At 34.3% G+C, this 18,284-nt stretch overlaps 1 protein-coding gene across 1 annotated transcript in view; it reads left to right on the top strand.

The window, feature by feature from the left end:
* The window catches only part of LOC106101443, a 126,915-nt gene that overhangs the window by 96,680 nt on the left and 11,951 nt on the right, over positions 1 to 18,284 (top strand). Inside the window, exons 4-6 of the mRNA XM_013280682.1 lie at positions 240 to 337; positions 7,766 to 7,926; positions 12,439 to 12,629. Coding sequence (XP_013136136.1) covers positions 240 to 337; positions 7,766 to 7,926; positions 12,439 to 12,629 — 450 coding nt within the window. The remainder of the gene's footprint in view (positions 1 to 239; positions 338 to 7,765; positions 7,927 to 12,438; positions 12,630 to 18,284) is intronic.

Here is an 18,284-nt window from a genome sequence, read left to right as displayed (position 1 = left end):
GGCAATCACCATAGCAACTTGAAGTTTAGACAGAGCGGCTCTAAATATAGAACGCGTAATTTTTAAGCGAAGATGTTCTTCTCCCCCCTGAACTTCTTTTCCCTAGTACCTTTCCTTATACTATTAGTAAGATTAACTGAAATTAAACATTAAACAGTTTATGTTACTTTTTGGAAAATCACACATGTGGTTAAAGAAAGGTTAATAAATGTAAATGACAACGTTTCTGTTATTCCCAGGTGATATCGAGGACTGCATCGTCACGCCGGCGTACCAGGGCCAGTTCACGCCGCTACCAGAGGCGTTATGCGACTGCATCATGGACCTTACGTCCCAGGTATGGAAACACACACTTTTTGGGTCATTGTAGGATTTAGTTAACTTTTAGAACCATGATAAACATTCCAAGTTTAACTGCGCTTTTTGGTACACAATTAAGTAAATAAATATTGTGAAAGTTCTTTTAACTTTTGTAGGCAATAGCGACTATGACTGATATGACTATAAATATGTGGGATATTTTTAATTTTGTCCTATTTATACTTTATGGCTCTTCCAGAATTTTCTTCACGTTGTTAAGTCGATGTAATTCTTGTTTTATAGTTTGCACTAATCTATTCCTAAGTTTGCACATAAATATAACAGTATCTTTCTTTACAAAGTATTCAGTAGCCCTTGTATTTATAACATCCGTCTCGTTGTATGGACGTTATCTTGATGTACAGTCAGGAAGTGAAATTCTCCAGTACTTTCTTACATTGTGTAACGTTTTTATTCACTTGAATTATATTTCATTGTAATACTGTTGTGCTGACATGTGACATGCATTTTTAATATGCCTGTCCTATGCTTCGTTACACTTTAACAAGTTATTACTTATGTAAGTGAAACAATGATATTGTAGTTTTCACTAGTACTTACATGCGATAGTCGGACTAAGATATAAAGTTTTTTTTTTTTATTTTAGCAAAAATATGGTTTACTTAGCCATTGTTGTTTGAAAGTTAAGAGTTAAATTCAAAAGCTATTGAAATTTTATAACCTTTTCACTTTGCTTAATAAATCGAGGCGCTTACTTAGTTTTTAACAATTTTATTTACGCGCACTTTACAGACGGGTATATACCCTTAACAAATGAAAGTTCAGATTTTTTTGTTTAAAAAACAAACCAGCTGAAATCAAAATATAACAGAATGAAGTTCATTTAGCGTTTCCGTTCCGAAAATGAATGTTATTTTATTTTTATTTCGCTGATAAAAAGTAAATAAATAGCTAACGCAGCTCTGGCTCACTGCCAACGCTACAAAAATACGGAAGGATTTGGTAATTTTTCTCGGACTGTCCATTTAGGAATATATGAAACGAGATATATGATCTTAATTTATTAGTAATACGAAACATTGACGAATGATCATATCCTTTTCCCTTAATGAGTAATCGCTGTACGCAGGATTGTCAATAAACCAGTAAGAGAAACCCTTAGTAGACTTCTCATAATAAGGGATACCAAATTAGAAATTCCTAACAATATAGAATACCAATTTAAAAAAAATATTAGTGTCTATCTTACTATCTTACTTCTTACTAATAAAAAAGTTTATATGGATGTTAGTGTGTAGTCTACACGGCTAAACGGATTTCGATGAAATTTGGCATGTATGTAGAGGATAGTCTGGAATAAAACGTAGACTACTTATTTTTGATTTTTAATTCCGCGAGGATAGAGTCGAAAGCTAGTGAATATAACAAAGCACACCAATTAAGAAAATAAATGAAGCGGTTTCACTACAATTTTATGAACGATTTTTTTATTAATAGTTGTAAAGCTTTTTGTTAAATTCTCCGTATAATTCCACAAAGGGTAAAACCAAGTAGCAAATAAAGTGTGGAAATCGTGACACTATAGAATTTTGTTACAATAAACCGATTAAACGGACCTCGTAACGCTACCGGTCTTACACTGACCTCACCCGCAATAAACCTTTCCACGGTATCGCTTTTATTGCAATTATCTTTATTTAACTAACGCAGGTTGATAATTTATTTGTTATTACGTAGAACTCATTTTATAAACGTAAGACAATGTTTCGACATGACTTTTCTATAAAACATGGGAATAATCAGTATTGGGTCGTAAAGGACGGTGAAAATCTTTTGACCACTTCACCAGTTATCATCATGTGGGTTAGTGGTCGCTTATTTAACATAGAAACGGTTGGTAATAACATTTAACGTTAGAGTATTTATCTATTTTGTATATTTCCCGTGAGAAGAGCAAATAAGTATTAATTAAATTGTCAATTAATGTTTGATACATCCTTTTGATATAACCATGTTAATTATTATGACACATATACCTACTTGTTTAAGTAAAGCAGATTATGTTTTCGAATTCATTATTGAAGAATATTAAAATGAACAAAATTTAATTCCATAAATGTAGCCTTTCTGAGTTATCATTCTTTAGGTTTAGGAAATACTAGCTGTTACCCGTGACTTCATCAACGCAATATTAAGATAAAAAGTAGCCTATAATATGCCCGTCAATGTCAGCTACCCTTCAGTGAATGTCCGGTCGAAATCGGCCCAGCCGTTTCGGAGATTACTCGGAACAAACGCAGCTTGCAGACAGACAGAAAAAAAATTAAAATTAATTTTCGTTATCAGCAACGCAAATACATCATCTCCCCGAAATCTATTTTTTTCTTTTGATATTACAAACGGACACTACAATTTTATTATATGTATAGATTTCTATGTTCTTAAGATACTGGAAATGTTTAGCAATCAAAGTATGTACAAAGAAACTTAGTCTAGAAAAAAATACACTTAAAAAATACAAATTGTGTTCCTTCATAAACTGATCTGCAATAAATTGATGCAAAATCACACATTCTACAAATTATACGAAAATCAAGGGCGGAAACGAAATATGTTATGTTAACTGGATTTTTGCATGATAACGACCCAAAATCCTACTAATACCAGAATGATGACTCTTGGCAATGAAATGTTAAAAAATAAAAATACATACCGGTTCGGACAGTGCGAACCTGTCTCGGCGCATATTTGTTTTGATTGGTGCAAGTTTATGACGAGAAACGAGCTTAAATAAAATTAGAAGATGAAACTCAAATAAGGTGATGTACCAAATATTTATATTTCTGTTATTATTGAAACAATTCAGTGCTCAAATTAGTTGATATTGAACTTACCATAATTTATTTAGCTGGTGTGTATTTAACGCAAAATATATACAAGAAAATTTACAAGCTCCTATACCGTCTGCAGTTACGGAGGTCTGTCTCCGTTGCATAGCGACTCAGTGACTTTTAATGATATTTCGAATAGATTCTAATATTTCGGGAGACTAGAATTTCGTTTAAATTGAAAGTTAAAGAGATTAAAATAACTCTCTAAATTTAAAATCGCTTACGGCGATAACTTAAACCCCAATATATGTTGTCAGGTCAAGAAATTCTTAGCGCTGTGGTCGTTTTATCGTATAATCCCGCCATAACGTGAGGTCACCTTTATTTCCATCTGTAATAATTCATATTTATCTTTTTGTTCAAATATATTTTGATGTTGCGGTTAAAACGTGACCACACACGGCAGTAACAAATTGTTAACACATTTGATCAATTCGTTAAAGTTTATTTTGATGTAATCCATCGTGATGTTACGATTTGTTGAGGTTCAAGGAAAATCCGCTACAGGGTTTCTACGGAAACTTAATTAAATTTTCAAATTCTATACGACTTAATACTTTGCATCTATCTACAACTAATCCAACCTGTTATGCTGACAATTCAAATGCATTATCAAATAAACTACCATAAACGCCGTTTAAGAAATAACTCGTCAATTGAGCAACTATAATAACGAACGATTTCAATTATTCATTCTAACAAATCGATCTAATAATCGCATACCAGAGGCGTGCACTCGTAAATCCGATGACAAGCGTTGCGAAACTGCGCCCAAACGAGCCGTAAGACCGTTGTCACAATAGAATGCCGCCCGGACGGGACCGGCTACGGCTGCAAATACCAAATGTGGGCAGGAATTTTAAGTAGTAACAAAAGCGACACGCTTGTATAATGCGATCATTGCACAAAGTGGATATGATTAGATGTAACACTGAATCGGTGATAAACGAACTTGTATACTCGTAACAACGTCTAGTACAAGACACTAATTTTGCCAAGGCCAAATGATATAACTAAGTTTGCTTTGTCGCCACACTTTATAGCACGTTTTAAATATAAAAAATATAGTGTATTTGGAAAGGTAGGAACTCTCATTTGTTGTCCAATTGTCGTTTTATTGTTGAGATTTCGTAGACAAATAAAAAATAACAGTCAATTCTTCCTTCCACATTTCCAAGCGAATATCTTTGATTATAAAATCAGGTACCTAATAAATTTACAGATATCCGTAGACAAAATGCTAATTATGCTATAGTAAAAATGTCGCTGTGATCAACTCTTGTGCAGTAAGGTAACAGGTTGAGGTAAATCACAACCGGTCTCAACCGATTTGCGTTGGGTTTCTTACCAAATGTATAACTAGGACAACTCTATTAATCATAGTATTACAATTTTGGTAATCAGTTCTTTAAAGGTCGATCGACAACGACTCCATTGCAAAAGTCTTTGTTCCGGTTTTGATCAGTATGGAACGACAGTCACAAATTCATTTAAGTTTGATTACAAAATAGTCGCGTATATACTGGATCAGAATTAGATAACGTACGGTCTTACCCTACTTTGGGTGAGGTAAAACTAACAAAACAGTTAAGTTACAGAATTCAAAATTTTTATGCTCAGTTTTTCATACAAATATCTTCTAAATTCTGAAAGTTAGTGGTCCTAAATTACAATTCTTTTGATTCTAAGTTCTTCTGTCGGTTTTTAAATTAATCCATTTCCAAGGATATCCAAGCTTTGTTACATAAAGTTTGGCACATAATTCCATGGCACAAGTCGGTTTCCCACCGTTCAGGTATTCGTTATTGCTACGCACCTTTCCCTCGGAATGCAAGCGCTCTGTTGTCTTTATGAGGTAGATAAATTATCAGAACGGGTAGTACTTATCGTTTATTCAAATCGTAACTCCTCGTTGACACAACCTGTTGCAATGTTGATATAATGGCTAGTATTCGATCTTTTAGCAGGCAAACTATTTGTCTACGTCGAGAACGAAAATTTAAAAGAATTAACCAAATTCTCATGGATTTAATAATGGATTTTGTGTTACTGATGTTATCTAAAGAACTTTATTAATCTAATGACATTATGCTCATCAAATTTTTTTCTAGAGCTTTTGGTTACACACGCCTAATTTTAATAATTATATGAGGTTATGTTTTCAACGATTATTTCGATTATTGTGACCTTGTAAATTAAGGAAATGCCTAAATAACCATTTGAATTCCAAAGTAGATCTGAAAAGGTGAATGTAAACAAAATCATGCAAATTGATATTAATTAAAACATCAAAACATTTATTTACATTTTGGCTACTCGAAAATAATGATGGAAGGGGTACTATTATACGGGGATACCCGATCGTTATTATCAACCCTAGCCTAAAATGTCTGCGGAATCAATTTTGGAGATTACTGAATATTAATGCAACAATTCCTTGTCACTTTTTAGGGTTGTACAAATTCAAAAACTAATCATTTGCGCGTTATTTTATCTTTAAAAGTATAGTTTAAGTGTTTATACAAAATGGGTACTTTCGTATGCATTTAGCTTAAATGAATCTTTGGCATTTATATACGAATTACATTAACGAAACAAAACACGATCAGTAGGTATGTCTTCGTAGCAACGGAATCCTCTTTCAACCAGTTTCAATATTATCTGGAATCCATTAATAACCTTGATTTATGGCAACACTGGCTCTAATAGTGTTGATTGTAGAACGAAATATTCAATATCAAGTTTCAAATATTAAATGTCATCTGGCTATAAATACGGCCGCAGGTTACAATGCTTTACATAACGCTCGCTTTTATCAAATGATAGCAAAAGAGATTTAATATTTGAATACGTTATTCGAACCTGGTTGTTTGTTTACATTAAAATGTTGATTCATTATTCATTAATTGTTTTAAGTAATAAAATATATTCACGAACGAATGTGACGCATTCCTGATAGAAATGTATGGAAGAGCAGGAGACACTGTGCTCATGATGAATAGGTCAAGATCACGACTGAAAGGAAATAGATATACAAACGTGAAAACAATTTCCCTTCTTTTAATCGTAAGGAATATACTTGACGTCAAAACAGTGTAATACTGTCCCTCTAGACAAACTGACTTTCGATTAGCGATGTCGCTTGTAGAATCGACAAGATATGTCAAAACGTATAGGAATAAACCACAAGCGATTGGCCAGCATGGTTGACTATGGCCTAGTCACCTCTTATAAGAAGGGTAGGCTCCGAGCCCCTCGGTGGGGACTTATAGTGAGCTGGTGATAATATAGGAATGAATACGTGATAAGCACGTGACTTATCAAATGTTATTGTCAGTTCCAAACATTATTAATTTTTCGATCAGCGCAGGCGATAATCGAATGTTACTTTGTCTAAGGGAGCAGTTACTCTAAAACTATTTCGTTTCCAACGCATTAGGAGAATATCGTGGGAGTCTATTTTAATATCTCTATAATAACTGTAACAACACTTGATAAAGGCCGTGTTTGCGAAACAATGAGACCGTAACAAGATCACAGTCACAGCATTATGCTGATTTATTCCGTCCTTAGCATAGAATTTATCACTAAGCCTGTACAGATTAAATTGTGACTGTCATTGGCAATAAAAGTGCTATTTATATCAGAGTATTAAACATTCTAAACCGATTTCACTATTTTATTGAACACGAAAAGCAAATGAGTTTATAAGGAATTATAGTTTTGCTAAAATTATATCAAGAAACCAGTTGCTTTTAGATTTCAGTGACTTTAGTTGGACAAATTCGCTAACATGCTATGAAAATAACATAAAATTATATTAAATACGAAAGGAACAGGTGAAGAAGGAAGACGGAAACTTTGCAATCCAGATAAATTAGTCAAATGAAGTAACATTTCGTTCCAATATTCGTATAATCCTAGTGTTAACCGCAATTTCGTGATTTGTGGTTTGCAATACTGAAAGAAACATTAATTCTACTCCTAAATATGCAAAATATTTTATTGACGTCATCGAAGGCTATTTATAAAACACCCGGATAATTCAAGGAGATCTGCATACGTTCATCTGATAAGATTTGAAATGATCGATGTCGAGATAAATATTTTGAATGATAGCTGCAAGGTTATAAAGGACAATTCTATAATTTACATATTGTAATTCAATTTACGTATGTAAATAACACAAATAGTTACTTATGATATGGGCTTTGTTTAAAGAGGTAGAGTTGCAGCTGACTTCCTCCCTAGAGACATAGAATAAGTCCCTAATTAAATATATAAATTATCCCAAATATATCCTGCCCTCTGGGAAAAAGGCAGGTTAATGTGGAATTTGACCCACTAAAACCTCCTCGGTGGCATCAAGTGACATTGTTTAAGGTTCCGGGATCTCCAAAGAACATATCGGAACCTTGGACACTTAAACTCTCCCTGAAGAATAATGGTAGCCCTAGACCTATCCACTGGCGACATCCATATGTAGTACTATCGACAAGGTAAAGGTATTTTCGATTCAACACAAGCATTAAAACTTCTATTATATTTTGTAGGGTCAATCAGCAACGTTGGAGAGCATCCGTACATCGCTGTCGGTGAAGTTCCCATCAATGCAGACGCCGGACGCGGGCGTGGTGTACGACACGCTGGCGCAACTGATGCACGAGCGCAAGATCTACCAAACCTCTAGGGGATTCTTCATTGTCACGCCTGAGTAAGTCTTTATTATATTTACATAGTAAATTACGACCAGGCCGTAGACTGAATTGCAGTTATCACGTGTTTCTAATCGGTGTAGTCGGTTACTAAAAATAAAATGACAATTTTAACTATATCCATACAAATACTTTTTGCTATCGGTTAATGTTCAATCGTTAAAAATGATTTTGCCTTTGCCATATGCTTATATTGTTATTGTATTGTTTCTGATAATTAAAATCTTTTAACTATAATTAATATGTAAGACGTACATTTGGTTGTTTCCAATCTGTATACCGTTAGTTGCAATTCGGTGACTCAAGGCAGATGCGACCTCAGTGAAATATTGCCGCTACTCGCTACGAAGAGATGCGACGCGACATCTTGTATTCTGAACGCTAAGGAATGCGAAAAATAAATAATTCCACACATGAACTTGGTCACGGAGATAGAGCGCATTCGCCGAATATAAAGGACACTATAATTTCCTGGTTTTTCCAAGGCTGATGTTGACTAACAATTCTTAGTAATGTTGTTACTGTACCGTATCTTGCTTTCTGTATTTAGTTTTTTTTTAGGGCCAGTCCCACCAAATTGTAAATTGTCTGATAACAATCCAACGTGTAAATTTCGGATTTTGTTCCCTTATCTGACAGTGACGTCATTTTTAAGCTATCTAAGCCTCTATCAGCCAGTGGGACAGGCTCTTAATCTTAGTATTTCGTCAAAAAACGTATTAAACGATGAGTACTGCTTTAAATGAGACCATAATAATGATAATTTTCCCCCTCCCTTAGACCCAGCCTAGATCATTGGTAGGCGATGCCTTTATAAGCATACGAATGTAAAAATTTATAGGTATCAAGTATGAGTATCGAAAGTTGTTCGATCGCTAAAATGTAATGACAAGCACATTTGTAAGCACCGTTGGTTAGTAAAAAATATGACATACTTCTTAGAGATGACATTGACATTTTTGAGACCCACAAATTTTCAATGTCTCTAAGAAGCTTTACATATTTTACATCCTTGATCATTGTTATGTCACAAAACCAAAAATGTAGCCTTTGATGTACACATGTAGAGAACCTTCAAAGGTTACATGTATTCAGAGCACCGGCACACCTTTACTAAACTATCGCAGAACTGTTTACGTTTTGATTCTGTCACGCTTTGATTCTTATGTACTTATATAGAGGTACTACTAGGCTTTAGTTGTGCAACTAAACAGCTGAATTGGCTGCGAAACAATCGACAATCGCATGAAACAGTTGTGCGATAGTTTATTCAAAGGTGTGCGCCCGCTCTAAGCATATTTTATATCCGGAATCATTGTCACGTATATGCACAGAACCAAAAATGTAGCTTTTAATGTAGGCATACGTATAGAACCTTCAAAGGTTACATGTATTCTCGTTTAGAATGACTCACTCCATAACAAGACGCTACTTATTACGGCTAGTGAACAAAACAGTACGTGTTTGTATTTTGACACGCTATTATGCGCGCCAAACTTGACATTGTGCCTGTCAAAATGTGTTTACAATATGGCCGACCAATTTTGATAAGGCACATTTTAATTAAATTGATTATTATCTAATATTGTGAACGTAGTGGCCCTTTTAAATTGTTATTATATTGATCTTAAACAACATTGCTAAATGTTTCATTTATAGTTCTCACCTACACCATAACAAAGTTACAATGTGTTTTTTACAGCGCTAAATGCGGAAACGAAAAGTACTTATGTCAATTTGATTGAAAATGATACACATGTTTGTGTTAACAATGGTACACAAACTGAATGTATATGAACCCACACTAAATAAATATTCAAAAGAGCCGTAACACTCATAGTGACTTATAGTGAATATTTCTAACAGTCCAGTACTCCCCTAACGTGTGAATCAAAGATTTTTTCAACATCTATACATCCCCACTAAGGAGCTTAGAACCTACCCTAAGTTAGGATTACTAGGTCTTAGTCAACCACGCAGGCCCAGTGCGGGTTGGTTGACTTCACACATATCTTTCTTTGCCGATATGTGCAGGTTTCAACACGATGTTTTCTGTCACCGTAAGAACGTCGGGTAAATTATATAGATATGAAATCTCGAAAAATCGAAAATCACGTTAGTACATGACGATCTTAAGTTTTAAGACGGCGTTTTTTAATTATTGATTCCTTCCCAATCATATGGGAAATCATCACTCATAACCTATAACTCTAAATATGTAAATTGAAATTGGGAAAGTAGGTTGAGAAGTCTGAAGTACTTTTTACTGGTGAAACAACTCCAATGAAAACACGATCGTTAAAGTTTACTTTTTTGTATATTACGAAATTATCGGTTTGTTTGGTTAGCCCAGATATAATGTACGTGGGTGTTGAATTGAAATGCAAACCTAATCGTTCGATTACCCAATCGTTTAACGCGACCTTGCTCCATGTTCAGGCTTTACTGCTACTTTCTGACACCGCTTTAGTAATTAAATCGGACTTAGACTTACTAACTATTATTTCATTTTATGCTTAGAGCATTTTCAATAAAGATTTAATGACGTAATAAATATCTTTAATTAGTTTTCGCACGCGACGCTGTCCGCGTGGGATAAAAAAAAGAGTAGCCTATGTGCTCTTCCTCTACAACTATAACAAATTCCACTGAAATACGTTCAGCCGTTTAGGCTACAAACTCCTACAAACATCCATCCATCCATCCAACCATCTAAACTGTCGCATTTATGATATTACTATGATTTAAAAAAAAATGAATAAAATTATAGACGACAATAATGTGGTAGTTTCCCTCTTCGTAAGATTATAAAATAAAAAAATACATAATTTTATTAATAAAAAAATGCACGCCACACGCAAACATCGCAAAAAATACGTAAGATTGCCTTTATTTTTGTTTACTTAAACACAGGCTGTTTATCGTCACCTGTGTAGTGGCAAGAACAGCCGTAGCGGACACTTGTGTTAATGAGTGACAGCTGACGGTGCTCACAAAAACCATGGGAGTCGCGTCACTTGAAACAAAATCCGGCACGAAGGACCAAAATTTTAACATTACATTCAACTTTGAACGTAAGTAACAGATGTTAGAGTTCAAAATTATATTCGTTTACTTTTGTAAATACAAGTCATGAATATTAAATGGAGTTAAAAGTGCAAAAGCAGGTTTTTGCTCAACGGGAGAGAATGATAATTGTTACGTTACACTTTGCAACATTTCTTTGCCTTGCTATCTAGAAAAAAAACTGTTCACTGAAATCAAATTGAGATGAAATACCATGTTTTGACTATCACGAATGTTTCTTGCCTCTACGGCTACAAACGCTGACAGTAAATTTATTTACACATTATCCCATAACGAAATAAGGCGTGCATATTGGAGTAGTTTTCATATTTCATGACATAACTTTGAATACTAAATTCAATTTATTCCATTAGTTCTCGATCTCGTAAATAGCAAGTTTGAAGGAAGGCAAACTGAGATTTCCCGAAGTAAATGGCCTTCGAACCTCATTAACGATGTATGATGGAGATTGAATGACTCTTAGCATCACAGAAGTAAGTCGTCGTGATGCGGAATTCGACTGCAATGTCGCCTGTATGCTAATTTTATGCCATCCCGTAAGTTTATGTTCTACATTACTATGTAGTATGGCTTACTAGCCAAGTAAATGAAATTTACGATTTACATTTGACTTTATGATATTTAGAGAAAATACTATGTTGGAAATATATCTATCATGTTAAGACATAAACCTCAATTAAGTTTTCTGTGAAACATTTTAATTACAAGTGTCTAACTAGCTGTTGCTCGCGTCTGCGTCTGCGTGAAATTAAAAAAAATAATAAAACAGTAAAAAATAATACAACCTATGCTACTCAGTGATAACGTAGCTTTTTAATGGTGTAAGAATTTTTAAAATCGACCCAGTAGTTTTTGAGTTATTTCAATTCATACAAAAATATATACCTCGCCTTTTTATAATATTAGTATAGATATAGAGTGCGAGTGTACGGAACAGTGCATATTAAACAGAAGACAGTCGGGACGTTTCGGTACGCAGATGTTTCGCATTAATGGAGATTGTTCCCATCAGACACCCTCTAAGTAATTTAATCCCTGGCCACACGGCCGTCTAGACAGCCTGCAGACGATCACGTCTGCAACAATTTCATCTAATGGGTCATTTGTAGCTTAATAGTATTAACAGAATGGATACAACCAATTAAAAGTCTAGACAAAGAAGCTTAGTTTAGTGCAAATATTTTTAAAATGTAAGATCAATTTATTGTTTTGAAACATCATAACAGAATTTCGGTTTTGTCGTGAGGCTTCTATAGCATGTCTAGTTCAAAATTTACATCATTCTTCTTGAGAAAGGCAATGAGTCACTTGGCGTTGCAGTTTAACCTGATCGGGTCTAATTTGAACTTTCATGTTTTGTTCTTTTGCTAGTAACATGGATATTTCGTAGTTTATGTAGTGATTTTGCTTGTCCATTTTTACAGACGGCGGCGGTCGCGATCCCGGTCTTCGTCGAGGAACCAGCACGGCGACGACGAATGCTCCTCTCCAAGGACCATGCTGATGTCTGACCAGGAGGCGTTGCACCAACTGTACGGAGAGATCACGACCGTGCGCGACGGCGCGGTTACACACCAGTGCGTGCAGACCAACCTCGCTGACGTCATCTGCGGGGGTGAGTTCGAATACATAACTGTCTGTGTAAAAATATCTATTTTTTATCCATAGTTGAATTTCGATGCAATATGATATTGATTGATTATATAATATGACGTCATTAAGACGACATGCTACTCGTATATTTCGTACGGTAAATTATTGGGAAATTAAGAAATGAACTCGTAAAATTTTTGTAACTTCTTACTGTTTAGTCTCTACAGATAGATAGACTAGACATATTTAAAGAATAAGGAATTTCCAAGAATAATATTTAGTCTATTCCACCGCAATCTCATAATTTGAATCTGGAAACAAATGCAAACTTCCACCGAAAAGGATTCCCTTGCGGCGGCATAATGGCTCAGAAGTCAATGCTCCAGAGAACTATTCAGTAAACACCAGCCGGTCTCCGGTAGATAGAGACCATAATCCTGCAGACGCTCGTGAATAAAACGGAATGTGGGACGAGTCTGCAGTGGCCTGATTCAATGCCGCAATATTATGACATTGTATTGACTTTACTGCGAAAATTCATGTAACATTTTCGGACTAAAAAATTGCAAGCCTGATTAAACTCGGAAACTAGCTCTGGCTACGTAATAACATGCACATAGACTATAATAAAAAGAGAATAAAGCCTACGTGACTTATAGCAATCATGGAAAAAAAGAAAATTGGACTGTTATATTTACAATTTATGGAACTTCCAGCTTAATCGAATAATAAGTGTTTATCGAATCGAAAATACAATTAAACCGTTTACAGATATGACATTGAGTTCCCTCACCAGAGGTCTCTGAGGTCAGTGCAGTCTCACGGCTTCGTGACTCCGCCGATTTGTTTTAGGCAAACATAACGGTGTCCGATCGTATTAAATATCGACAACCATTCGGACAGCGGACACGAATATCACAATAAAAGATCGATTGTTTACCTCGACCGAGACACAGTTGACCGATTAGTTTCGACGTTTTCGATTCATTGACCGACATTAATAAATATCGATAAAACCGCTACAAAACATCGATATAAAGGTCATCACTAAAATTTGTTCAAATATTTCCGTATAAATTAAATAAAATTTGACATACTAATTTAATAAAGAAAACTATTTCATAGTTTTTCGTTTCTGCGGACTAAGCGTTTAACATGATGCAGTGTCCGCAAAATGCGCTGCATTGCGGTTTTTCGGTCAACGGATAAATTCGTCGTAGTTTACTTGGCAAGGCCTTCTATTAATCTTGTCAAGTGGGTACTCCTCTATAAATTGATTGAAGTTATTTTAAAAATAAAATTATATTTAACTGCCTGCGACAAATATAAACATAACTTCGTCGGTTTCTTTCAGTGCATATTTTTTAATCCTTCTATGTTATTACTAAAAAAGTAAAATAACCGTACAACATGATATATGATATTTGTATCCCAAAGAAGGCTATCCAATTTTATTTACTCGCCCTTAAGATAGTAGCTGGTTATTCAAAAGACCACACGCAATACACAAAATATCCCACAATCACACAAGCGAATGTAAACTTTATACCAGGGGACTAAAGCTTATCAGGACGCTAAATAAAATTAGCATTACAAACCAGTAGGTAAGTAAAGAGATCAATGGAAAGCCGGTCTCCAAAGGCACAGGAAACCACTTCGATCAATCTTATACAGCACGTTGTGTCGATTATTTATTTGACAAGCCATTATAGACTCTAATCACTTGTAATAGATACTTCAGTATACGGGGTGGTATTTATATCAGGCTTGGAAAATAACACTCATTAAGATACGTTAAGTCGTAACACATGGCCTTGTAAAGATCGCCTAAGAAATTATTCTGAAGAATAATTAACGTGAAAATTGTCGTATCGAGACTTGTATAACTAACCAGTTCTTAACATAATGTTTCTATATGGTAGTCTATACTTAGAAGTAATCTCCACATCGTATTGTTGTTTTTCAATCAATCAATGACGCCTCTTGATTGTTTTAGGATATAACTACAATTTACTATTACCGTAATGCTGCTGTCTCACTTTATTTAATGAGTATGAAAGAGATGGCAATTTATTTTTAAATATGTCTCGTTATAGTGAGTAATCTTTAAAATCGAACATAGATCGTTAATAAAGATCATCTCTATGACACAAGTTATACTTATTTTGATAAATTAAATTGAATGGACGTATTTGTTATCAAATTATTGTTAACCGATGTTCAGTAATGACTGGTCATTATTGTCAAATTAATGTAGTGGAAAGTGAGGCTTCTTTCCTGTCAACATCATTGAATACTTTCCATGTGCACGAGAAAATCTATTCTGATGACACAGTGTATATACACAGCTGTATCAATTCACATACAATACTAACAACTGTATATAATGCATTTGTTATTATTGATACCAAAATTAATGAAAAGCAAAATAACAGTCATCTATTATTTATAGATTTTTTTATTAGAATTTTTTGAATTGATTTCCGTGTTATGGATAATAGTTTGTAAGCTCTAATCTCTTGTTTGCGGTTGAGTGGTCCCAATGGCTATCAAGCTGTAACTTTTATTAATAATCTTTGTACATTATTCAATGTAGTTATTGATCGAGTTTTAAGAGTTTTAAGGTTTCGAGTTTTAAGGACGAGGTAGAAGGTATATGAGTCGTTTATATTTATGCCAGACATAGACTCTATGGCATATCACCAATGAGAGCGGGCGCACACCTTTGACGACACTACCACGAAACTGTTGTGCCATGGTCGATTGTCGATTGTTTCGCAGCTAATTCAACTGTTTAGTTGCACAACTAAAAATCAAGTACACAGACGGTAGATTAAATAGATGTTCGATAATTTAGTCAAAGGTGTGTGCGCGTTTTTACTATTGTAAGTTGTTTCGCTGATATACATATACACTGTGGCGTAGTGTCGTATTCGAAGTCGCTACTGTAGTACTTCTTTTTTGTTTAACGAGCGGCCGCTTTCACACGGGCGCGGTAAGTTATTGTATGTTTAGCGACGTGCTCGTAATCTCCCGTGTTGTATGTCTTAGTTTTTGTATACGGATTCTAAGCACGGACAGAAAATACATGCGATATATGGTCAAAGTATTGGAGATTTATTTAAGTTATAATTCGTTGGAGTACTTGAACTGGAATTGATTATATATTCGACTTCTAAAAAGAATAAGGTTCTCAATTCTGTATTTTTATTACTGTATATTTCAGCTCCTTGTTGTCCGATTTTTAAAAATAATGCGACGTGTGGTGCGTATAGTTTGGCCCCATTTTTCCGAAAAACTAACGAATAGATCGTTTTAAGTTAAATCATTAATAGTGTCGATTATTCTATTAAAATTACAACAATTATGTCATACCAATAGTGTGTAAAAAATAACCTTAACCGCATACGAGTATTGCTGACGATTATTTATGTTTTACCTTAAATACTGCTCGTAAAGATTTAGCATTAAAATGTGGATACGGTGCGTGGCTAATAACAGACTTCGCTGGGACCTATACCTGGGCGTTCTAATGATAGGTTACCTCCACACACCTTGCTGGTGTTGCCTACAGCGAAAATTTTACACCTTAATTGTCCATAGCTGAATACACGTGAGAGCAATAGTCTAATATCGAGGCAAGATATGCTAGATTACTATGGAAATTATGCCCTTAAGCGTTCTATATAAGCTAAAAAAATACTGGGAAACATCCGATTTGGGGTAAAAAACAAATGACTGATATTTAAATGAAAACAAAAGTATCAAGTTGATATATAACTTCTCCAATATAAAAAAAAAAAAACGAAATATAATATGTAGTTTTAAATTCAGAAAGTAGCAAGATAATACGATGCGTTATACAATGACATCAAAAGCTTAAAGCCTTCACATTAATAACAAAAATTATAGCGCATTTATAACTATGAAAGCTCTATTAAAAGCTTAATAATGATTGCCCGGTAGTTTCCTAGCCGTCAAGCAGACGAGTTTGAGTTTGTTCTGAATTAGGTCAAGCCATTACATAAATCGCTTTATATACTTTTTGATCGACTTCCCAAAAGAAGGAGGTACTCAATTCGTCTATATGTTTTTCTTTTATTTTTTTTATGTGTGTTACGGTATAACTCCGCCGCTAGTGGATCGATTTTGATAATTCTTTTTTTATCCGAAAGGTAATGCTTGCAGGTGGGTTCCATTTTTTTGTTTGATCTTTGGAGTCAAAGACTACGACGTAGTTAAATAGTTTTTCTGTCAACTAAAAACTGTCAACTTTGTAGATCCTTATTAAGTAGCGATCAATAGAAGTTTTTTAATAAGGATCTATAAATTAAATTTAATAGTGTAACATTAAAGCGCCGACAAAATCGAAAGTTATTGAATGTAAAAGTAATCTTTTAAAGCGATGACTTAGAATAACAAAGCAGTTTAAGTATCTGTTTAATAAATTAATTTTAGATCGAGAAATTCTTGTACTATGGTTTAATTTAGAGTAGATGTAAAATTATTAATTAAACAACCGTAACAAGTCGTTATTACAAATTAAAACACTACTTAAAATAAAGACAAAAATTTCGCTTTTCAAACTAGCGTAAATTATTATCATATATCATATAATCATATAAAGATGTTTGTTCGCGTTTGTAGCTTAAACGGCTGAACGGATCTCCATGAAATTTGGCACAGGTTTAGGGCACAGTCTGGAAGAACACATAGACTACTTTTTATCCCGAGAATAGTTACGGTTCCCTTGGGATTCATTAATTTAGTTTTTTAACGTTTACTCGATCATTCTGCAACGGTTCAACTAATCTAATTGAAATTTGGCACAGATATAAAACAAAGTCTGGAGTACACATGGAAGAAGGTTCTTCCCCGAGAAATGTCCGGTTCTCGAGGGATAGGCAGCTTTTTGTAATGTACATAGTTCGTATGTTTTTTTCCATGCGGACGAAGTCGCGGGCAACAGCTAGTGTTAAATAATTTATTTTATATGACAAGTGTTGTTGAATATGTACATACGATACAAGGAATTGGGCATTAAGGAATACTTATTATTATCTACTAAATTTATACAGTACCCATTGGATATTAAAACATGAACGATTTTACAGTTGTGTAATTAATGAAATTATACAAACCTTACAACTGCAATAAATATGGGCAGAACAATTTATAAATATCGCGTAATTTGTGAATTATGCCAAACAGCCTCGAAGGCGAGCTTAATCATACGCCGAGAAATTAACCGACAAATATTACGAAAGCGTAATTCAAGGACGATTGACTTTTCATTAAACTATTCATAACTGTTTTTTATATATCTTTAACCGACTTCCACAAAGGAAGAGATTCTCAATTCGTCCATTTTTTATGTATTGACTTTATCATCGAATGTCTAAACGATTATTAAAAATAAATTCAATACGAATCAACACTCATCAATGTCTTCATGTATCCAAAGTTAAATAAAAATGATTTTAAACGATTTATTCAAAACGACTAACGTATAAATATATTTCTAAAACGCTACGTCGATACATTCCATCAATGTCACTATGGTGTGATCATTTCGTAGCAATGTAACGATCAAAGGACAGGATACCCTAATTCGATTTCCGTCAACCGGATCCCGGTGTTAGAAACAATAATAAAGAAACTCTTAAATATTATACAG

The sequence above is a fragment of the Papilio polytes genome, unplaced genomic scaffold, assembly GCF_000836215.1.
Source record: "Papilio polytes unplaced genomic scaffold, Ppol_1.0 DF824303.1, whole genome shotgun sequence".
In the NCBI taxonomy this organism is placed as follows: domain Eukaryota; kingdom Metazoa; phylum Arthropoda; class Insecta; order Lepidoptera; family Papilionidae; genus Papilio; species Papilio polytes.
This window is presented reverse-complemented; position numbering and strand designations above follow the sequence as displayed.